Here is a 24,406-nt window from a genome sequence, read left to right on the forward strand (position 1 = left end):
CATTATCTTTCAAGTCATCGCTGGAAGCTGAAGCTCCAATACTTTGGTCACATGATGTGAAGAGACAACTCATTGGAAAAGACCCTGATGCTCGGAAAGACTGAGGGCAGGAGGAGAAGAGGGCAGCAGAGGATGAGATGGTTGGATGGCATCACCGACTCAATGGACATGAATTTGAGCAAGCTCCGGGAGACAGTGAAGGACAGGGGAGCCTGGTGTGCTGCAGTCCATGGGGTCACAGGGTCAGATATGACTGAGCGACCAAACAGCAACAGATTGATGGTGGGGAACCAGATCTAGATGATTCCAAGGTTGACTCTTTTCCACCTGCTCTCTTAAATGTCAACCCTGAAGCAAAATGTCAGGCAGTCAATTAACAGAGTGTGCCTGCCCAGCAAGCCTGAAAACTTAATGATTCAGAGAAAAAGAGCAATCTGGTTTTCTTGCCTGCTCCTGGATTTATTTCCAAAAGTGAGGGTGGGTGGGGGCAGACAAAGCCACAAAGGCTGCTGCTGTGTTTGTTCCTCTTTAGCTAAATATAAAAATATGCTTTGTTGGCTAATCAGAACCGCAAGCCCAGTAACACATCTAAAAGGTTTCGAGATTGTGTCTCTTCATGTGTTTTTTCTTAACAATCCAATTATACAGAAAAATTGTTTTCTCATTCGTATATTTCATGTGGTGACGCTCCTGCTGTTCGTGTCATCTCAAAGAGCTTACCAGGCATGAAAGAGGAAGGGCCGTCCTTCAGGAGACCAATTTGTCTGACAAGGACATCCAGAGCCCACTTGCAGAGAAAGAGAAGGAATTTATTAGCAAACTCTGTGAGCCCAGCAATGAGGAGGCAAGTGGAAGATGAGCCCTTGAGAGAGGCGTGTTTCCTATATTCTGTATTCTGCAAGAGCTCACGTTGTTGCTGTTATTGTTCAGTCCCTAAGTTGTGTCCAACTCTTTGTGACCCCACGGACTGCAGCATGCCAGGCTTCCCTGTCCTTCACCATCTCCTGGAGTTTGCTCAAACTCACATCCATTGAATCGATTATGCCATTCAACCATCTCATCCTCTGTTGCCCTCTTCTCCTGCCCTCAATCTTTGCCAGCATCAGGGTCTTTTCCAATGGATCAGCTCTTCATATCAGGTGGCCAAAGTATTGGAGCTTTAGCTTCAGCATCAGTCCTTCCAATGAATATTCTGGGTCCACCAGACATTAAGCAGGAGACCCAGGGGAGACTGAGACCTTGTCCTTGGACTCAGGAGCTCATGGTCAAGTGTGGAGAGACAAGCGGTGGCTGCAGTGGGAATGATGGGAATACAAAGGAGGGCAGTGGAGCCAGTTGCTAACTCATCATGGGTGGTCCAGAAGTGCTCCCCAAAGGCTAGTAGGCTTGAGCAGAATCTGGAAGGACCCCTAGAGTCAGCCAGGTGAAAGCACACCCAGGCAGTGCAAGGTCAAAGGCCAGAGATGGTAAGTAAGTACAGCTCTATGCAAACTACAGGCAGGACCGATATCAGGAATTTGGGAATGAGCGAAGCTTCCCAGGTGGCTCAGTGGTAAAGAACCCACCCACCAATGCAGGAGACAAGAGTTCAATCCCTGGGTTGGGACGATACCCTGGAGAAGGAAATGTTAACCCACTCCAGTATTCTTGCCTGGGAAATCTCATGGACAGAGGAGCCTGGTTGGCTACAGTGCATGGGGTCACAAAGAGCTGGACACGACTGAGAGGCTGAGCACACATGAAGCCATCTAAGTTGCCAAGAAAAAAAGGAAACACTAAGTTCTGGTCTGCTGCTGCTGCTGCTAAGTCGCTTCAGTCGTGTCCGACTCTGTGCGACCCCATAGATGGCAGCCCACCAGGCTCCCCCATCCCTGGGATTCTCCAGGCAAGAACACTGGAGTGGGTTGCCATTTTCCTCTCCAATGCATGAAAGTGAAAAGTGAAAGGGAAGTTGCTCAGTCTGGGCATATACAAAATCGTGAAGTTCTTCTCCACACCTACAACCCCCGCATCTTTCACTTCCCTGTATGGCTCTCAGCTGACCTCCTTTATCCTTCTCGCCGCCAGCTCTTACACTCTCTTTCCCAGGGGATGTTCCCGACCCAGGGACTGAACCCACGTCTCTTGTGTCTCCTGCATTGGCAGGTGGATTCTTTACCTTGCGCCACCTGGGAGCCTTAAGTATACATGCTGAGCAATTTATAGACTGGCAGTTCATGAGTGCTCAACTAAATTCTGCCATTATCATCATCATCACAATTAAGCTATTAACCTCTATACATTGCCTCTATTAGAAAAAGTGACCCTGCCTGATACAGTGCAGAATGGAAGTAAAGATAAGGGTTACTCAAATTTTAACTTTTATGGATATCAACAGTGATGCCACTATATCTTCAAAGACAATAAATCGTCAAAGGACTTAATCATTTCTCCGAAGAAGATGTTACACATGTTTAATAAGCATATCAAAAGATGCTCAGCATCCCTAATCATTAGGAAAATGCAAAAGCGAACTACAGTAAGATATCACTTCGTACCCATTTGGATGGATATTATTTTTAAAAATTGAAAATAACATGCCTGTGAGGATGTGGAGGAAATATAATCTTTGTGCATTGTTGGTGGAAGTGTTTTCTGCAGTGGAAAAAGTATGACTGTTTTGTGACTGTTCCTCAAAACGGATATGATCCAGCAATTCTGCTTCTAAGTTTATATTCAAAAGAATTGAAAACAGAGGCTCCAACAGTTATTTGTACACTTAGGATCATGGCAGTATTATTTACAATAGCTAGAAGGTGGAAACAACCTGTGTCCATTGATGGATAAGCAAACTGTAACAGATACATCCCACGAAATATTATTCAGCCTTGAAAAGGAAAGCTATTATGACATGTGTTACAATAGCAATGCACCTAGAAGACATCAACAGACTAAAATAAGCTAGTCACCAAAGGATAAAGACTGTAGGATTCCACTTGAGGAAGCTAGAATAGTCATATTGAGAAAATAGTTCAAAGGCAGACAGTAGAGTGATGATTGCTAGGGCAGGGGCTGAGGGAGGGGGAAGATGAAAGAAGTTTGAGAGATGGATGGTTGGTGATATTTGCACAATGATGTGAATATACTTAGTGCCACTCAACTATACACTTAAAAATAATGAAATGGTAAATTTCATGTTATGTATACTTTACCACCAAAAAAGAAGACAATGAATTTGGATAAGGACAGTTGGAAGTGAATACAGGTGGGAAAATTCCATGGGTTCTTCGTTGGAAGTCTTGTCATTGCCTTCACTCACACACTGACTCATGTTCTCATTCAGTGACTACTGAATAAGTACCTTTCAGTGCCAAGTAAAGTTCTTGGTGCAGGAATTATAGAAACTCCCTCTGCAATCTCTCAGTTAAGAGGGGGATATTTAACTAGAAGTCAGTCAACCAAGCAAACTCTCAGTAGAAATGAAAATTGCGATTATTGCCCAAATGCGTCATGGGTTCCACTGTTCTCAGAACAAATGTCAACTTGTCCTAGCCCTAGACTGACCCAGATGTGAATGAGTGACCCTTGAGTAATGTGAAAAGTTTGGCATTGCAATGGAAAATACATTTTGCAATGTCTTCATTGCTTCTGGACATTCACATTCCATTCTCAGAGTTCAAATGGTCAAGAAAACTTTATGAAAACAAAAAGTCTGAGAAAATATTTGCTAAAATTTATTGACCAGGCATCTCTCTCTCTCTCTCCACCCCTCCCCCATTTCTCTTTATCTTTTTTCCCTTCTCGTTCTTTCTTCTGATGTGGACCATATCAAGATCATCCATGTGACTAACTGGAGTAGCCATTGCCCCTGGCTACTCATTCCAAACTCTCCAGCATCACAATCAAGTGATGTGCTTCTAGGCATTGGCTTTGTCTTCAGTTGTTCGAAGGTTGATATTTTGGCGAGTGTAATATATCTGCATCAACATTTCAGCTGAGGTATTTGCTACAGGTATCTTCATGAGTGTGACCTTTATGAGAGTATGATCTCACACCATACTCTCAATGTACCCACTGGAACATATCCAAGCTCTACCTAATAGGTCCATGATATATGGTTTTAATGGGCTTCCCTGGTAGCTCAGCTGGTAAAGAGTCCGCCTGCAATGCAGGAGACCCTGGTTCGATCCCTCAGTCGGGAAGATGCCCTGGAGAAGGGATAGGCTACCTACTCGAGTATTCTTGGGCTTCCCTGGTGGTTCCGATGGTAAAGATTCCACGAGACCTGGGTTCGATCCCTGGGTTGGGAAGATCCCCTGGAGGAGGACATGGTAACCCATCCCAGTATTCTTGCCTGGAGAATCCCCATGGACAGAGGGAGTCTGGCGGGCTCATAGGATCGCAAAGAGTCAGACACAACTGAGTGACAAAGGACAACACAGTGTATGATTTTAATTTGCTGGCTCAATGATAGTTATTTTTCTAATGCATTACCAGCTTGGTAGTCTTTTTTTAAAGCCTATGTATTCAAGCTGTGATATAATGTAGAAGGCAAAAATTGGTGTTAGTAAAAGCAACAAAGGTTTGTCTATATACAAAAAAAAACACAAAAACTCAAGCCCTGAGCTAGGCACTAAGGATTCTAGATCATAATTCTTATCTGCAAAAATCTCATATTCCAGGTCAGTAAAAGTTATGATAACCTTGTAATTGTTAAGACAGGTAGTAAATCACACATGAGTAGGCCAGAAGGTCAATCAGAAACCTCTATGCATAGTCACATCCTCGATTAGCTGAATATGTATGTGCCAAGAGTTAATCTAAGGGTTTTAGGGCATATCTAACCACTTCATCCCCATAACAACCCCCTAAGGGAGATACTCACTTGAGCTTCATTTTATGATGAGGAAACTGAGGCACAAAAAGTTTAAATAATTGAGCAAGTTCATATGGCTAGTATGCAGCCAGACCAGACAGTCTGGCTTCAAGGTCTAGATCTGTAAATACCACACGAAGAGGCTTCCACTCAGCTTTCAGAGTATCAGTGAACATGAGCAAACCAAACCAAGAAACCCTGATTGTGAATTAATTGAAAGGATTCTAGGCTGAGTCCCAACAGCTGTGTTCATAAATTGTATCTTGTGGGAGGAGGGGAAAGTTACTGGCTGATTTGTTTTGTAGTTAAAGGATTCAAGCAAATTTTATTTTATCACAAGAAATTAGTCCTGGTATTTTCAGCCTCTAGACAATTTGTACTCATCATGGCTCATAACTTTAATTACACACAACAATTTTAAGTCCTTTAATTTGTATGAGTAACAAGGCTCTATACACGCAAGTCATGGTTTATGGCTGTAGAAAACTACCCCTCTAGGTTAAAATCTGATTTGGATAGGAGTTTTTTTTTTTTTTTTTCCTAAACATGCAGCAGAATTTGGGAACATTTTTATTATCTTCTGTGAATCATGGGTTGCAGAACGGTGGGGCAGTGGAGAGATCAGACCTAGGTTAAACTCTGCACTAGCATTTACTGAGCCTCAGTTTCCTTATGTTTAAACTGGAGATAACAAGAATACCTACCTCATGGGCTGGTATGAGGATTAGATCAAACAATATGTAAAATGATACATAAAAGGATTACCAAAGTGCCTGGCCTGATGTCAGCTATTGGCAAATGTCCAGCACTACATTAATTGCTGTTTCTCTGGTTCAGAATTTCCCTGGAGTTACCAAAGACCAGAGAACATGGGGAAAGTGGATACTTGCAGACATTGCCCTAAGTACTGGAGCCACCTAAAATGCCAGGGTGTTTTCCACATCGTTCTTTAGTTACGGAATTTTTCAAAAGGTGCCAAACCATGTCACATGCAAACCTGTTTGTCTCTGGAATTGTGTGTATTAGAGAAAGAGGAAGTGTTCACCAAGATTTTAATTTTCTTCCTTTTTCTCTGGAAAAAAAAAAAAGTCATGTTACTATAAAATCAGGGGTGAAAGATCCTTGTTGTGAGTGCCTCCCTATTGTCGGACTGTTTATTTTTACTATTTGCTACTCCTTTATTTTTTCCTTTACTGTTAAATCACTTTAAGAGGTGATCAATTTTGTCAATAACCTCTCCTAAAGTAAACTAAAGGAAATCAGTCCTGAATATTCACTGTAAGGACTGAAGCTGAAGCTGAAACTCCAATACTTTGGCCACCTGATGCGAAGAGCTGACTCACTGGAAAAGACTCTGATGCTGGGAAAGATCGAAGGCGGGAGGAGAAGGGGACAACAGAGGATGAGGTGGTTGCGTGGCATCACCGACTCAATGGACATGAGTTTGAGTGAACTCCGGGAGTTGGTGGTGGACAGGGAGGTCTGGCGTGCTGCAGTCCATGGGGTAGCAAAGAGTCGGACACGACTGAGCGACGGAACTGAAAGTAAACTGAGTTCTAAGTAAGCACATCGCCATTCCATTGAGTCAGGGGAAATAAAGATCAGAAAAAAACAGCCCAATCTAGTGGGTCAGGCCCCGGGTCGACAGCTGGATTCCAGTCTCGCCCTCCCATCGCCGTGACCGATTAGCGGCTTAACCTTTGGGCCAGGGAAAAGAACCCTGCAATCTTGACACAGAGGTAACCCTCTCTCCCACATCATCCCACTCAGCAGGCTTCTTTCCTTCCCACTCAATGGGCCTACGATATAAAGCTCCAGGGAGGTAGAGGATCCCGCCAGGTGGCACTGCTAGGATAGTTCTTGAGACGAGGGTCTGCATCCCAGCAGTAGCTGCCCGCATCCCAGCAGTAGCTGCCCGCATCCCAGCGGAGCACACAGCGGCTCTCCGCCGCTAGGGCTGGGGAATCCAGAAAGGCGCGGAGGCCCCGCCCACCCATCCAGCCCCGCCCACATGACCCCGCCCCCGACGCGGCGCGGCCTCCCATTAGCGCTCCGGCGCGTCCGTCGAACCCCTGGGACGCCCGGGGGCGGGAGCACAGACCGCGTTCCCCGCCCCGCGGCTCCAGCGCCCACCAGCCAGCCGCCGGGGAGCGAGCCGCGGGCGCCGGCCGGCGGCCGCCGCGTCCTTCAGACCCAGCGCGCGGCCGGCATGGCGGCGCGGAAGAGCCCCGCGCAGGAGCGGGAGCGGCCTCGCGAGCACGCCTCAGGTGGGCCCCGGGCCGGCGGGGCGGGCAGCCAGGAACGCGCTCTCCTGGTCGGCGCAGCCTTTGGCGTCGGGAGGCCCGGGACCGGCGGTCCGAGGGGTGGGGAGTCCCCGGGGGCTGGGGAGGGGAACCGGCTGCAGGGTTGGGGCGGCCGTCGGGGGGGCGCATCTCTGTCAGGAGGAGGCAAGGCTGGTGCGGGTCTCGAGGCGGCAAGCGACCCGCTGAGGCGGCGCTGGCCGGTTCCCGGACAGAGAGAGCGCGAGCTCTATCTGGGGTGCGGTGTGACGGGGTTTGGCGGGGGCGCACCGGCGCCGACGAGCGGCGGCGTCCCCTCGAGCTCTCTTTCTCTCTCTGGGTCGTTGTCGGAGGGAAGTGGACAAGTTTCGCGCTTTGCCGGCAGAGGATGTGGTCCACACCTTCGCGGCAGTCGAGACCCGATGAGCGAACGGAGAAAACTCCCGGGTTTTGAAACAAAAACAAACCCAAAAAATGTCACCGGGAGCAGGTCGCCAGGGTCTCCGCCCTCGTCGGATGAGGGGAGGGGGGTGTCCCTCCCTCCTTTGAGCCCCAAGTTTGAGGAAGGGGAGCTGCCTCTCAGCTTGGAGCACGTGACCGTTTGCGTGTTTCCCTGGAAGCCACCCCAGGGGTGAGAACCCACCCATCGGTGCATTTGGGGAGAGCGCGCGCCTATTGCAGCTTCGATGGGAAATTGTTAGGACAGTTTCTTAACTGGGGGTTCTTGGTCCGTGCAGGAGCTTTTACTTCACACAGCAGACTGTTAGGTGTGGTGGGGAAACAGCAGGGTTCTCAGTTAGGACAGGAGTTTTGACATCATTCCGCCCAGGACTGTGTGTCTAGACGTCTACCATTCCGGACTTCTGGATCCTGGTCCCTAAAAACGAAGGCACACGGCTAAGCTGATCATCAAGCCCCTCTCAGTCAAGACTTCTGGTGATTGACGTGCCTCCCACTCCCAAAAGTTTGGAGAACGATCTCATTTTTCAACCTTTCTGCACCTTGGATTGTTATAGAATTAGCCAAATATTTCCTGTGGGTGTATTCATCTGAACTTTTTATTATGTGATTTTTCTTCCCTTCTCCGTGGCTTATTTTGGCAGAGAGAGCAAAGATGGAAGTGGAGGTAGGGGTACAACTGGAAAAAGCTAGCTGGAGAGGCGGAAAGATGTCTTACTCTGGGCTTAATGGAGTTGCCAGGAATTTTCCCTGCCAACGCACCAAGTTCAGGGTGTGCCAGCGCTATGAGCGCAAAGAGAATTCTTTCCTCTGCCCCAGCCCGTGGAGACTGCAGTCCGTGTGTCAGTGGAAGAGTGTGATTCAAAGATCAGGTTATGGAAAACTTTCTCCAAAACATAACCTCCATGGACTTAAGAGCGTACTTTCCCTTCTTTGCTGGTCATGTTTGGGGGTGAGGGGGTGGGGAATGGGGGACAGACAAAGTTTTAAAACCAGTTGCCAAAGCTAGGGTGGAGACAGGTTTTTTGTTTTTTTTTTTGGTTTTGATTTTTTTACCTGCCCGTAAGACTTTTGGTAAGAGACCAAGATTCACTTTTGAGATAATAGTGAATGTTAACAAGTATCATTTGCCGGTAATAAAAGACAACAGCAAAAGAAAACCCACTGAACAGACAGGGATGGAAGGAGTTTTTTGGTAGCCATTTTTAACTATGTCTTTTTAAGTATTTGGATACTAAGAATCATGAACTAAACATTCGCAGTATTATGGGAAAGACACTGTCAGCAGCAGAATATTAGACCAGGAAGAGGCACCATGGGTCATTTTGCAGAAGATGGGAAGAAGCAGGGAAGCGCGACTAACCTCACCAGTCCCAGCGTTCCCCTGGTGGGTCTGGTGTTTGAGGAAGGGCTGTGTGCCTGCCACTCCATGGGGCTCCTCTAGCTTCTGGCCACCATGCAAGGTATTTAACTTCCTGTTGGTTCGGGCACTGCTGGGGTTTCTTGCTAAGGCCCATTTCCTTTTGTTTAGTACAAAGGATAGGGGATAAATGAGTTTTCAACGGTGTACTCAGGAGCCACAGGGCTCCCTGTGGTCCCTGGGAGTTGACCTGGGGGACACAAATGTCTGGTGTGGAAGGGGGTGGGGCCCAAAAGCCAAGTCCCCTCACTCCAGCTCCACATAAACAACCTGTGTTTCTTTTCTTGTTTTATATGTTGTTCTGGGTAATATTTTGTTTGGGGAAAAGAGTCCAGTGCTAAACAAAGAGTTTAGAGATAATGGTAATGGCTAATATGTTTGAGTGCTGTTTATGTCTTTCTTATGTATAAAGAGCCTAGAACCATTGGTCCTAATAAGCCCTCAAAGGTTAGCTGCTATTCTTACAGTGATCATTATACTAGAAGGTAGTTGTTATTTTTATTCCCATTTTATGAAACTGCATCCTGCACAAACTTGTAGATGCCCCCACTTTCCCATTTAACTAACTTTCCTGTTCATTAAAATGTGTATGCCTCAATATAATGGATTCTGTTATTTCAGAGCCATTCAGGGGTGACCTACTTTATGTTTGAAGCAGGTGTTTTCTGACCCGCCCTACACAGCCTCTGGCCTGGTTCCTGGGGTCATCACAGGTACCACCCTGGGCAGGCAGGTGAGTTTTCCTGCAGAGCGTCTCTGTGTTTCACTCGAGAGGGCAAATCAGAAGAGCTGGCAGCCCGACGGCAGGTGGAGGCTGAGGGTGGTAGGGCACACCCAGCCGCTCCTCCTAGTGGACTGCAGAGGGGGACAGCTTGTCCCATTGCCTGTGCCTTCAAGGCCTTTGCTTTCAGGAGCGGAACCATGCACAGGGGACCCTGGGAGGGAACATGGTGGCAGGGAGCAGAGGAGTGATTGGCTCCTGTGCTCTGTGAGCTGCTTGTAACCTTGAAGAGAGAGGTTTCCCTTCCTTAAAAGAAACAGTTTGAAGGCTGAGGAAGAAGAAAACAAACACTGCAATTGAAAACACATGCCCACACGAGAAGCCTACAACAGAATGCTTAAAATTTTGCAAGTAGTCCACAGCTGCTATTTATGTCGGCCTGTTTGTGTCCCACTTATATTCTTCTACTCTTCCGTGTGTGTGTGTGTGTGTGTGTGTGTGTGTGTGTGTGTATGTGTTGTAGTAGTAGTAGTAGTTTAGTTGCTAAGTCGTGTCTGAGTCTTGTGACCCCACAGACTGTAGCCTGTCAGGTTCTGCTGTCCATGGGATTCTCCAGGCAAGAACACTGGAGTGGGTTGCCATTTCCTTCTCCAGTGCATGAAAGTGAAAAGTGAAAGTGAAGTCGTTCAGTCGTGTCCAACTCTTAGCAACCCCATGGACTGTAGCCCACCAGGCTCCTCCATCCATGGGATTTTTCAGGCAAGAGTACTGGAGTGGGGTGCCATTGCCTTCTCCGCTGTATCTGTGAGATGGACTAAATACCAAATAAAAGGTAAACTGTGGTACCATGTGTTTTAGCTAAGTAGAAACTCTTGCTTGGCACAATTGCTGAATTTGAAAGTGACATTTTTTCCCTGGCTCTTGTGAGTGGGTGAGTGCAGTCTCCAGCCCCTAGGCTGTCCCTGCCACAGTAACAGCGGGTATGGTACTGGACTCGGAGACACTGCTCATGGAGAGTGTTACATAATCTTTACAACCACCACCCTGTGACGCCCAGGATGGTCACGGAATTTCCTCAGAGTTTCCAGCTAGTAAGTGGTGGCCAGGATTCAAACTGGGCAGCCTGGCCCCTCCCACAACAGATTCTTAACTATCCACCGGCTTCTGTCTCCTGAAACAGTCAGACTGATACCTGGGAGCACTCTGGTTTCTGAGGCTTGTTGTTGTTGCTCTATTGCTAAGTCACTTCCAACTCTTTGTGACCCCATGGGCTGCAGCATGCCAGGCTTCCCGGTCCTTCACTGTCTCCCAGAGTTTGCTCAAACTCATGTCCATTGAGTCGATGATCCCATCCAACCATCTCGTCCTCTGTCATCCCTTCTCTTGCTCTCAATCTTTCTCAGCATCAGGGACTGTTCCAGTGAGTTGGCTCTTTGCATGAGGTGTCCAAAATATTGCAGCTTCAACTTCAGCATCAGTCCTTCCAATGAACATTCAGGACTGATTTCCTTTAGGATTAATTGGTTTGCTCTCCTTGCTGTCCAAGGAAGTCTCAAGAGTCTTCTCCAGTGCCATAGTTCGAAAGCATCAATTCTTTGGCCCTCAGTCTTCTTTATGGTCCAAGTCTTATATCCATACATAACTATTGGAAAAACCATTGCTTCCAAGGTTACCTTGTCACAGTTAAGCTGTTCTAAAGTAAAGTTATCATTTTCATACCATTGTTGTTTAAGGGAACTCACAGGTCTGTGTATGGAAGAAGATTATGAAAAAATCACCGTTATCGAGCTAAAACTTCTACACGTGTGTTTCTTTATACACAGCTTTGAAGTCTCTATGTACCTTTTAAAGGAGTTAATGGAGTTTTTGACCTTTCTCTCCTGTCCCCTTGAATCCTCTGGTAAATGTTCAGTTACTTAGGACAATCTGTTCTCAAAACAGAGGCTATATATACATTTATTGATTTGTAATTAGTTTAGTGGAAAAACATTTAAATGTCACTTTACCTTAAGTCAACAGGGAAAAATTTTTGTGTATGTACTCATTTTTCCAGTGACCTTTTATACAAGTCACACTCTATTTTTCTACTTTTTCATTTAATCGAGCCAGAATAGACAGGTGGCGTCATGTTTAAAATAAGAGGATAATAAAACACTTATGTTCATTTCTAGAAGACTGAGGACCATTGTCTGTTAGTACTGTTGCTGGGATTCCCAGGTAATAAACAACAATCCCAGAAATAGCATGTAAAACGCTATGCTCAATAAATTTCTGAATTAAGAATTTAATAGTAAGTCTTATTGTTGATTTAACCAGGTGACTCTGACTTTAAGTGTATGTGGAATTGTTGATGCATAGTCATTCAAAACACCTTATTAGCACTTTCTCTGCTTATCCTGTAACTGATTTTTTTTTTAACCTGGGTCATTTTTTAAAAAATGTTTGTTGAATTTGTTACAATATTGCTTCCATTTTACCTTTCAGTTTTTTGGTGGTGAGGCATATGGGATCCTAGCTCCCTGACCAAGAATCCAACCTGTACCCCCTGCATTGGAAGGTGAAGTCTTAACCGCTGGCCTCCAGGGAAGTCCCCGTGTTACTTATTTTTTATTGAATTTTAGTGAGGGTTAATCTTCCTGCGGGCTTCCCAGGTGGCACTAGTGATAAAGAATCTACCTGCCAATGCAACAGACATAAGAGACACGGGTTGATCCCTGGGTCAGGAAGACCCCTGGGAAAAGGGCATGGCAACCCATTCTAGTATTCTCGCCTGGAGAATCCCACAGACCGAGGAGCCTGGTGGGCTACAGTCCATGGGGTCGCAAAAAGTCGAACACAACTGAAGTGACTTAGCAGCTCACACAGTCTTCCAGCAGATGGAGAAATAACATAATTGGAAGTCAGTTTCTCAGGAGAGTCCGCTCCCAATTCAGAGAGAAGCAGAATCCCAGCCCCTCTTCTAAGCACCAGTAGCCGCCCGGATACCTGGGTTTGGCCTCCTGGGTGAGGTTTCAGTGCTCGCAGCCCCCAGAGCCTTCAGGAGCCTTCCCAGCCTGGCCTGGCCCCAGCCCGCAGGGCTCGGGCACCCCAGGTGGACTCTGTGCCTTGGGCCCCACCTCAAAGGTCAAGGTGGACGTCGGATGTCAAGCCCAGGCAGCTGGAAGGGACCCAACACACTGGGGTTCTTAGTCCCCGGCCCATCAGACAGGCTGTCCTGGAGGCGCTGCCCTGATTGCAGGGGGTGGGGTGGGGGTGGGGGGGGGGGGCAGGAGCCCCACCCATTTTTGTAAATCTTGTTAACTGTGAATCAAATACAGCTGTCTTTTTCTCTGGAAAGGAAGTGAGCCACACGTCCTGCATCCTGCCTTCTCGAGTACCCCTTATGGTGGATCTGCACTCCTTTCCCACCACACCTCGTGGGCACAGGCTGTGTCCCCAGGGGCTCAGGAGGGGAGGTGGGCGGGGACACAGACTGTCAGCCACCTGTAAACCTACCTCTAAGCCAGGCCAGAGAGGGTTCCCCAGAACGTTTGATCTTTCAGGTTGAGAAAAGTAAACTGAACTTCTTCCGGGTCTTAGAGTAACACCAGGCACACCGTGGATATATTTCCTGACTTGTGATTGGTTGTTGAGTTGCCAAGTTTTATCCAACTGATTCTTGCGACCTCATGGACTTGTAGCCTGCCAGGCTCCTCTGTCCGTGGGATTCTCTAGGCAAGAATACTGGAGTGAGTTGCCATTTCCTTTTCCAGGGGCTCTTTCTCACCCAGGAATCAAACCCAGGTCTCCTGCCTTGAGGCAGATTCTTTACCATCTGAGCTATGAGGGAATCCCATAGAAAGGCCTCAACTATTTTTTTCTTTGGTAAGTTATTTTTTGTTTTAATTTGGCTGCGCTGAGTCTTAGTTGCGGCCACTGGGATCTTCAGTCTTCCGTGCGGCATGCAGCATCTTTAGTAATGGCGCGTGAGGTCTTTCAGGGGCAGCATTCGAACCCTTCCTTGCAGCGCGTGAGGTCTAGTTCCCTAACCAGTGCTCAAACCCGGACCCCCTGCCTCGGGAGCAGGGAGGCTCAGCCACTGGACTGCCAGGGCGGAGGTCCCAGGAGGGCCTCAGCTTTGCTGTGAGAGCTCTGAACGGCCAGGAAACCTGGGTGCTCTGTGTCCTCCAGATTGGCTGCCAGGACAGGTGAGAGGACAGGGGAAGTGGGAGAGATGGCCAGGCAGCGTGCTGAGGATCCTCAGTCAGCATCCAGGTGTGAAGGGCTGCTGGCGCTGACGCCATCGGGCTGGATCAGCTATGTCTCATTCTACTTGCTGCTTGACCGGTGAACTGGGAGTTAGGTTCATAGCTAAGGCTGCCCGGAATCTTGAAATGCAAATGTAGCCGACGGAATTATTCATATCCATGTGGCATCCATCAGTTTTTGCACCTGAAGCCCTGAGAGACTCGGCTCTATTGATTCCTTCCTCTGAAATCTGAAGTAGAGAGAAAAATCACTCGACCTGAGAGCGAGTTTATTAGATGGGTTCATCCCTCTGTTTTGTTCCCTAAACATTGGTTAAACCCTCTTTGGGGTTCTCAGCTGACTGTCAGGACAAGGACTAGTACACACGCCACTTATACACCTACCTAGTACTACCCTAGGAAAAGGCAATGGCGGCCAACTCCAGTACTCTTGCCTCGAAAATCTCATGGGCGGAGGAGCCTAGTGGGCTGCAGTCCATGGGGTTGCTGAGAGTTGGACACAACTCAGTGACTTCACTTTCACTTTTCACTTTCATGCATTGGGGAAGGCAATGGCAACCCACTCCAGTGTTCTTGCCTGGAGAATCCCAGGGACGGGGAGCCTGGTGGGCTGCCGTCTATGGGGTCGCACAGAGTCGGACACAACTGACGCGACTTAGCAGCAGCAGCAGCAGCAGCAGCACTGCCCTGTTCCTCGTGCTTTGGTATTCCAGCGTCCTCTCCCACATGGGCCTCACTGATGCATTCACAGTTTGGGCCCATCACGTGTGCAGCTGCAGACCCCTCAGGCCTGCCCCAGGCTCCTCAAGCTTCCTCTTTTGTTTCTTGCTGTCTTTGAGAAACTGGTCACCTCCACGGAGGCCTTTGTGGGAAAGGCTGTGCTCTCAGGTCAACGTGTGATAGACCTGCAGACCTGGGCACAGGCATCTCGGGGCGGAGTCTGTGCTGGCATTTGTCGAGGCCTCGTGTGTCTTCTGTCCACGCTCAGGGCATCTTGCCTGTGGTGCAAGTTTTGAGTAATGTTTTGAGTCTGATTGTTTTTTTTTATAGTGAAAACTTATATTTGAAATTAGCCAGCTGGACTCAGTTTAGATGATCCAATCTTGTTGGCAATATCCAAAGCATCACAGGCAGGAGCCAGTTGAGCACAGGCCGCCTTCTGTCCATTAGGCCTGGTCCAGGTGTTGACCTTAGCCACGTCAGTGTTGCAGCCTGTTGAACTGGGTGCTTGTTGGCCCTGATGTCCATAGAGAACATGTGGGTGGTTGTCGTCTCCTTTCTTCACGACTGACTTGGTGGTGAACAGGGAATCTGATGATGGCCCAGTGGTCAAGTTTGTTTCTCCTAGGGGGCGTTCTCGCGAGGATATTTGGGCTGCCTCCTGAGCTGCAGTGTTCTGGGCCGCTGGAAGGTGGGTGACATCTGGGTCTTCTTTATCTTGTGCCTGTGGATGCCTCTCAACACCCTTTCTTGGCCTCCAAGCCTTTGCTTTGGCTTCAGCTTTGGGAGAGGCAGAGACTGCCTTCTTCACTCTCAGCGCCACCTTTCATGAATAAAAAAAATCTCAAGTCTAGTTTAACTTCAGTTGTTTCACAGTTTCTTAAAATTCTGTGCCTTGTACCACCATGTGACAATTCCGCTAGCATAACTGTGAAACATGTTAACATGAAGAGACCTTTGGAGGATGACAGGGAATGGTGGTAACTGGCCTGGCCTCCTTGGGTCTGGAGGGGAGGGAGCTGAGTTCCAGGTTGCTCAGGCCCTCAGTTCCTGACTCCCTGGGGCCTTGATGCCATCCCACTGGGTAACAGCTTCACAGCCTCACTTCCTGTTTTATATTGACATGAGTGTAATTAAGAGAAGGGAAAACACACTGGTGGCCCACCCTTTCTGGCATGCATGTTACATGCCGGAAGGGACGGGCAAGATAAAGACAGTTAGGATCAGGGTGGTGGGATGATAGAGCAACCCGGAAGAAGTGAATCAAGTTTATTTCTCTCATGGCAGAGTTTAGAGGTGGCTCCCCTGAGTTAGAAGGGGCTGCATGGTGTCAGAGGCTGAGGCTCCTTCCACTTTGTTTCCACCCTGCATGGCTTTTATACCTACAGCTCCTTCCTTGACCCAACATGGCTGCTGAATGTTATTCATCACACCTACATTCCAGCTGGTAGGGAGGGGAAGGGCTGGGAGTACATATCCCTCTTTACATGGCTAGACCCACACATAGGGAGGGTGGAATGTAGTCTTTATTCTGAGGAGCTGCGAATCGAGCCAAAGTCAAGATTCTGTTTCTGTGAAAGAAGAGCAAACGGTCCTGGGGTCGGCTGGCGGTCTGTCCATGGACTGGATTCTGACTGCACTGATTCATTTTATTTATTCGATAAATATTTATGAGCTGTCTACTGTATTTCTAGGGCCCAAGAAAGCAGAGTGAAAACAGAAACAATCCCAGTCCTTAAGACATGTACCTACACGGGGAGACAGACCCTAACCAAACACAAACACAGTTGTGTAAACGGTGATGAGTGCCATGAAGGAAGAGGACGCCACGTGCTGTGAGAGCAGAGCTGGGGCTGGGATAGGGTCGGAGAAGCTTGACCCTGGGAAGTGACCTCTGAGCCGAGAGCTGGAGAGTGAGTAGAGTGAGGAGCATCCCAGACAGAGACGAGTGTGTCCCAATGACAGGCGCGGAGGCAGGGGTGAGCGCTGATGGAGACGCTGAGGGCAGCCACTCATCTTGGCGCAAAGAGGTCTGAAGAGGCGAGAGAGCAGGGAGGAATCAGGGTCAGACCTGGTGGGCCCAGGGGTGGGGAGAGCACCCACCCCAGCTTACCTGGGACTGTGGGTGTCCTTGGATGAGGAACTCTCAGTGCTGAAACTGGGGAGGTCCCGGGCAAGCCAGAAGGAGTGGGTCACCCTCCCTGGAGGTCATTAATATACAGTTAGTCATTAATATACATTAATATACAGTTGGGCTCCTTTACTATTAATTACAGCAAAACTCCTTTTTCGGTTGGCGTAGCTCCCAGCCTTGGAAAAACAGCCACTGACTGGTGAAAGTAGCCCCTCGCCTTGGCCAAAGGGAAAGAGGTACAAAGGACAGGGGGCTCTTAAACTAGTTGGATGACATGACCAGGGAGACATTTTTATCTGTGCAATTTCCCCTAAGGGTAATTTTGGAGATTAACTGGCAGGTGATGATATATTTGAGCTAACAGAAATAGGCAAGGATGGAGGAAGCCCCGACTCCAGAGCAGTGTTTCTCAGCACCAGCGATGCATTGGAACCATCTGGGAATTTTTTTTTAAAAAAGGTGCCAGGACCCCAGCCAGTAAATCAGATTCTCCACAGGTAGGGCCAGGGCCAGGGTGATTCCCTGCTCCATGGTAGCACCTCTGAGGGTTCGGTGAACACGTGACTTGCTGGGACTATTGTAGATCACAGATTCTGCCTCCATGGGGCCCAACCATTGTATTTATGAATGCCCAGGTGATAAGGATGTTGCTGGTCAATAGACTTTGTGTTATTGTTCATTCACAAAGTCGTGTCCAACTCTTGGTGACCCCATGGACTGCAGCACGCCAGCCTTCCCTGTCCTTCACCAACCCCTGGAGCTTGCTCAAACTCATGTCCATTGAACCAATGATCCCATCCAACCATCTCATCCTCTGCCATCCCCTTCTCCTCCTGCCTTCTATCTTTCCCAGCATCAGGGTCTTTTCCAATGAGTTGGCTCTTTGCATCATGTGACCAAAGTATTGGAGCTACAGCATCAGTCCTTCCAATGAGTATTCAGGGTTGATTTCCTTTAGGGTTGACTGGTTTGATCTTCTTGCACTCCAGGGGACTCTCAAGAATCTTCTCCAACACCACAGTTCAAAAGCATCAGTTCTTTGGCACTCAGCCTTCTTTATGGTCCCACTCTCACATCCATACGTGACTGCTAGAAAAACCATGGGTTTGACTACATGACCTTTGTCGGCAAAGACTTTAAGTACAATGTTCTGTAATGTTTGATGGGTTTGTTTTGAAGCCTCTGCTTTCTTTTTAGGAGAGCAGATCTGAGAGACCATGTTAGGGTAGAAGGTCCTTGAGAGACTAGAGGGGGAGGACAGGGAGGCCCCCGCTCTGGGCTCCCGTCACTCGTGGGCCCAGCCCAACTTCTCAGTTGGTTCCGGTGGTGCTTGAGGTTACATGGTGAGGCCGGTTCCTGGTTCCAGGAGAACCAGCTCTTGGAGGCTTCTGGCTGGGATGGTGCAATAAGCGATGCTTCATTGCCTTCTCACTTGTTTAGAGGCCTCTCTAGCTGACCCCACTGGCTGCCAGGATGTGGGTCTTTCCAACAACTCAGAAAAGCCTGAAAGATTTTTAAAAAATGACACATCCATTGTGGGGGGGGGGAAAAAAAATCAACAAAAAGCACACACCACTGACCTCAGACTGGAAAATGGTGTTGGAGAAGGGAAGCCAATTAGAAGGATTAGTACTCATTAGTGACAGAGACCAGATGATTCTGAGGAATGGAAAAATCACTGCAGGGCGAAAGTGGCTCATCTCAGAGTGTCCTTTTATTTCTCCCTGGGTCATGTGTTCATGAATGATCTGTGTTGGGATGTGGAAGACAAGCTTGATCTTTAAAGGTCTAAGAATTGAGAGGGGGGACAGAGCACCACAGAAGCCATGGCGGGTGGGAGCAGTGAGCCGAGTCCAGCGATGTGAAATTTCGCGGGGATGTGTGCCGGCTCCTGGGGCTTGGAGAGCTTGCCCCGTGATATGGATAAGCCCTTGCTTTCCTCCCCAGGTTCTGAACCAAAAGGTAGACACTGGAGTCAGGGATTTTTTTTTTTTTTAATGTCAGCTGGGTAGTAAAATCCTATGTCTTAGATGATGTGGCCAGGTGGGTTTGCGGGCAGTGCCTGAGGTGTGCTCACCCCGCAGAGGTCAGGCCTCCCTCCCAGAGAGTCGGCCTCCCCCCAGGCCCCTCTCTGCAGGCAGGCAGTAGTGGGTTGAGCTGAGTGGAGAGTCTGAACCCCTGCTGTCAGATAGTCTCCCGCCTTCAAGAAAGATCCCCTGGAGAAGGAAATGGCAACCCACTCCAGGATTCTTGCCTGGAAAATTCCATAGACTGAGGAGACTGGTAGGCTACAGTCCATGTCGGAAACGACTAAATGATTTCACTTCCAAAAAAGAGCAAGGGGAGAGGGGCGGAGGCCAGTACCAGACCTCCAGGAAAGTTCTTCCACCTGGAGGTTTGGGGACACAGGAGACTAGAGCGCCTGCCCACCTCTCCCCCTTCAGCAGACAGGGAGCAGCAGGTCTCAAGGGCTTCAGGTCGATGGCGGGCTGACTACTAACACAGCCACAGCCTGCATTAATGCGAATGGATCAGTGAGACCGAGTCTGGTCAACCACAGCTCATGGGCCACTCAATTTTTCTGTGGCTTGCAACCTATAAAAGGTCTTTACATTTTTTTTTAATAGTTAGGGGAAAAAAAAAAAGAAGAATCCCTTTTCCTGACATGTGAAACTTACTTGAAATTCAGATTTCAGCATCCCTAGGAAAGTTTTCTTGGGATACTGCCCCGCTGTGTATTGTCCGATGGCTGCTTCCACTCCTCCAGGGGCCGATATGAGCGGGTGGGATGGAGGCCAGATGGCCGGCAGTGCCTGGAATCTTCCCTCTCCAGCCCTGCACGGAAAGCTTGCTGAGTCCGCTGGAGAGTGAAGTAGTGGTCACGTGGTTGATGGCTCCCCTGCTTGCGTCACACCCAGGACAGTGTGTTCCAGCCCACGGTCACACTTTAAGTTGGGGTGGGTCCCCAAAAGGGTCACAGGGATGGTGAAGAGGCCTCCCTCCCACCCCGCCACCCCGCACCAAACCATGTCAAGTGAGGCCTGGTGGGGAGAACCGGGGTGTCTGAGCCAGAAGAGGTAAAGGCACTGTGGGAATGCCAGCTGCCTTCAGAGTTCGTGCTCGGGAACTGTTTTGAATTCTTGGAAGAGAAGTACTCAAGGAAGGCAATTGTGTAGTTAATTCAAGGGGCACTGACCTTGAGTTGGAGCATGCGGTTCAAGTTCAGGCTTCTGCTTGCTTTCTCCAGGCTTCAAAGACGAAGTGCGTGTACACCAGTGGCCAGGTCCACAGTGAATTAAGGCTCAGCTTTCACCTCAGAGGGGCTTTCTGGCCCATAGGGGACACAGTCATGAATACACTGAACCAGAACCCACCTGCAATGTGGACAGCGTTGGCGGGGGGTGGGGTCGGGGGGTACCGGGGGAGGGATTCATCCTGCCAAGGGGCTGGTGTGACTTGGACCTCAGAGAACAAGTAGAATTCCAGCCCAGAGCATCCTGTGTCCCTGTGAAATGGTCACTAATCTGAGAAGCTGTCATGAGGAAGGGGGCTTGGACATGTTCCTCGGGACCCCAAGCAGTGACGATGCACATGGTGGTGACAGGTCTGGTCATGCCAGCCTCTTGCTTCCAACCCAGTGGGGGGGCTTTCCTTGCTCTTCAACATCAGTGTCTCCTAAGGGGATGCAGCCTTGCTGGTCTCCCCTCAATTTCCCATCCAGGCTCTGGGTCCCAGCCCCACCTCACGTCCTCGGAGGAGCCTCCCCCAGCTTGGGTCTGGGTCAGGTCCCTGTGTTACCCCCACCAGTGTCCTCTGCACGGCCTTGGTCGTGCTGCAGACACACGAGGATGGTCTATCCAGGTGTGAATGGATGGAGGAACATCCAGTCTTTCCAGTTCACCGTGATGGCATCGGTACCCGGCCTACAGAGCAGCGTCATCTGTAGTCGTAGAATAGTGATATATCTGATCGTTGGAGAAACAACCCAGAAAAGGAAATGGGCTCCCATCAGCAGGGGGTGAGTTTCCACCCCAGAGGCATGGAGACACCGATGATGACCACTTGGAGGGGCTCAGCCGACAGCCTGTGTGTTGTGAGCACACTCGGGGCTTCCTGTGTCTCATTACCACCTTCCCGCATCACTGTTGGTCTCCAGTGTTGGGGAGACTCTTGGGGATGACTCATCTGAGGTTCTGCAGCTAGAAAATGACAGAATAAAGACTGGGTCCTAGGCTTATTCTGCCAGCCTGCTGTCTCCACCGGGGCCGGGCCAGGGCACCTGCCTGGTGGGGTGCCGAGACTGGAGTTCTGGGATCCCTGGAGCCTAGCCCACCTACTGCTTCTGTGTTTTTGTAGTTGGGTGGGTTTTAAGCCCTCTCCAGAAAGTTAGAAAATTCAAGTGATAGGTGGCATTGAATACCCCTATTGATGCACCCAGTACATGAAGATACTGAGCTATGATGTTATTAAAAACGTGGTATATTGTTACCCTGCTTATTTAACTTATATGCAGAGTACATCATGAGAAACGCTGGGCTGGAAGAAGCACAAGCTGGAATCAAGATTGCTGGGAGAAATATCAATAACCTCAGACAGGCAGATGACACCACCTTTATGGCAGAAAATGAAGAGGAACTAAAAAGCCCCTTGATGAAAGTGAAAGAGGAGAGTGAAAAAGTTGGCTTAAAGCTCAACATTCAGAAAACTAAGATCATGGCATCTGGTCCCATCACTTCATGGGAAATAGATGGGGAAACAGTGGAAAGAGTGTCAGACTTTATTTTGGGGGGGCTCCAAAATCACTGCAGATGGTGATTGCCATGAAATTAAAAGACGCTTATTTCTTGGAAGGAAAGTTATGACCAACCTAGATAGCATATTCAAAAGCAGAGACATAACTTTGCCAACAAAGGTCTGTCTAGTCAAGGCTATGGATTTTCCAGTGGTCATGTATGGATGTGAGAGTTGGACTGTGAAGAAAGCTGAGTACCGAAGAATTGATGCTTTTGAACTGTGGTATTGGAAAAGACTCTTGAGTCCCTTGAACTGCAAGGAGATCCAACCAGTCCATCCTAAAGGAGATCAGTCCTGGGTGTTTGTTGGAAGGACTGATGCTGAAGCTGAAACTCCAGTACTTTGGCCACCTCATGTGAAGAGTTGACTCATTGGAAAAGACCCTGATGCTGGGAGGGATTGGGGGCAGGAGGAAAAGGTGACGCCAGAGGATGAGATGGCTGGATGGCATCACCAACTCAATGGACGTGAGTTTGGGTAAACTCCAGGAGTTGGTGATGGACAGGGATGCCTGGCATGCTGAGATTCATGGGGTTGCAAAGAGTCGGACACGACTGAGCAGCTGAACTCAATAGTCCTCTTAGTGTTGGCAAGGAGCGTTTCCTGCTGCATTTGTTGAACTCTGGATTGGCAGGAAGGAGCCTGGGGTAGATGTGCCCAGTCCTAGCTTGAAGTCAGTTGTCTCGCAGGGCTATGGTCCTGTGACTCACTGGTCACTATTTTCAAGATAAAAAGCTTGCACATTGGTGGTTCTCTTCCTCAGTGATACTGATCTTGTCGTCGTTGGTTATAGAACTTTACTAAGTGGAAGACTGTTGTTTCTTAAGCAGGACTAATGCCTGAAATCCAAAAGTGTAGAAAGTCTTTGGAGCTCACCATTTCCAAGATTTGTGAAGAGGATATTTGTTCTCTCTCCCCCATAACTTACACAGAAACAACCAAATAACCTGTGGTTTTGCTTGAGCCTGAGGCTGTGCTGGTTGTTACAAACCCAGGCTGTCACCCCGCTGTGCTGATGTTCTGAACATCTCCGGCAGTCTTCTAGGGCTCCAGACTATTCAGAAACCTTGATGACCTAACAAGATTTGTTTTGTATGTTTAACATTCTGTTTCCACATTGCTTCATTTATTCCTTTGGACGAACAAACCACATTTTGCTTTATGTCTCAGAACTCAGCTCTGAGAGAGGCGACCTACCGGGGCAGACAGCATGAGGACTCTGTGTTATTCTGAGTCCTGGCTGGGCCCCGACACCAGGACGTGTAACCTGTGGGCCTAGACAAGCTGACAAGTAACCTTTCCCAGCAGCAGGGCATTGTGCCACTGGACCCTGAACTCCCTGGAGCCAGAGACTGTGTCTTTTCACTTCACTGCCTGCCAGTCCAGCTCCCAGCCCAGGGTGGGAAGTAGAATAACCAAGGGATGAGGGGCAGGAGAGGGGGCCTTCTGGGGCCTCTCCTTGTCCACTGAACCACGTGGCCTCAGTTGACTCCTCCCTGCGGTACCCCCACCCCTCCACCGGCCCTGCTACAGAGAGCCTGCAGGGATGTCCTGGGGCGGGGTGCCTTTCCCACCCCCTCTCCCTGATTGCTTCCTAACCCATCAGTCTCTCTTGGCCAGTCTCCTGCTAATTAACCAGAATATGGCCTTGAAGCTGATAGAAATAGCTATTGTATTTTTTAAGTTTAAAAGTATTTTTGACCTTGAAGTTCAGGGCTTTTTACAATATTTTGTATTGGGGTATCAGTTCAGTTCAGTCCAGTCGCTCAGTTGTGTCTGACTCTTTGTGACCCAAATGGACAGCAGCACGCTAGGCCTCCTTGTCCATCACCAACTCCCGGAGCGTACTCAAATTCATGTCCATCAGGTCGGTGATGCCATCCAACCATCTCATCCTCTGTGGTCCCCTTCTCTTCCTGCCCTCAATCTTTCCCAGCATCAGGGTCTTTTCCAGTGAGTCCTTTCTTCGCATCAGGTAGCCAAAGAATTGGAGCTTCAGCATCAGTCCTTCCAATGAATGTTCAGGGTTGATTTCCTTTAGGATGGACTGGTTGGATCTCCTTGCAGTCCAAGGAACTCTCAAGAGTCTTCTCTAACACCACAGTTCAAAAGCAACAATTCTTCAGCACTCAGCTTTTTTTATGGTCCAACTCTCACATCCATACATGACTACTGGAAAAACCATAGCTTTGACTAGACGGACCTTTGTCAACAAAGTAATGTCTCTGCTTTTTAATACGCTGTCTAGGTTTGTCATAGCTCTTCTTCCAAGGAGCAACTGTCTTTTAATTTTATGGCTGCAGTCACCCATCTGCAGTGATTTTGGAGCCCAAGAAAATAAAATCTGCCACTGTTGCCTTTTTCCCCCCATCGATTTGCCACGAAGTGATGGGACCGGGTGCCATGATCTTTGTTTTCTGAATGTTGAGTTTTAAGCCAGCTTCTTCCACTCTCCTCTTTCACTTTCATCAAGAGGCTCTTTGGCTCCTCCTGGCTTTCTGGGTTAGTTGGAGTATAGCCAATTAGCAATGTCCTGCTAGTTTCAAGTGAACAGTGAAGGGACTCAGCCATACATAAACACGTGTCCGTTTTCCCCCAAACTCTCTTCCCATCCAGGCTGCCACATCACACTGAGCAGAGTTCCAAGAGCTGTTGTTCGGTCGCTCAGTCGTTGTCTGACTCTTTGCTCCCTCAGGGACTGCAACACCAGGCTTCCCTGCCCTTCACTGTCTCCTGGAGTTTGCTCAGATTCGTGTCCATTGAGTTGACGATGCCAT

At 48.7% G+C, this 24,406-nt stretch overlaps 1 protein-coding gene across 1 annotated transcript in view; it reads left to right on the forward strand.

Annotated features, from left to right (window-relative positions):
- The first annotated feature begins 7,027 nt into the window (after window positions 1-7,027).
- The window catches only part of OTULINL (OTU deubiquitinase with linear linkage specificity like), a 29,968-nt gene continuing 12,589 nt past the window's right edge, over window positions 7,028-24,406 (forward strand). Inside the window, exon 1 of the mRNA XM_040262250.1 lies at window positions 7,028-7,122. Coding sequence (XP_040118184.1) covers window positions 7,065-7,122 — 58 coding nt within the window. The 5' untranslated portion in view covers window positions 7,028-7,064. The remainder of the gene's footprint in view (window positions 7,123-24,406) is intronic.

This window comes from Oryx dammah, unplaced genomic scaffold (genome assembly GCF_014754425.2).
Source record: "Oryx dammah isolate SB20612 unplaced genomic scaffold, SCBI_Odam_1.1 HiC_scaffold_20, whole genome shotgun sequence".
Taxonomy (NCBI): Eukaryota; Metazoa; Chordata; class Mammalia; order Artiodactyla; family Bovidae; genus Oryx; species Oryx dammah.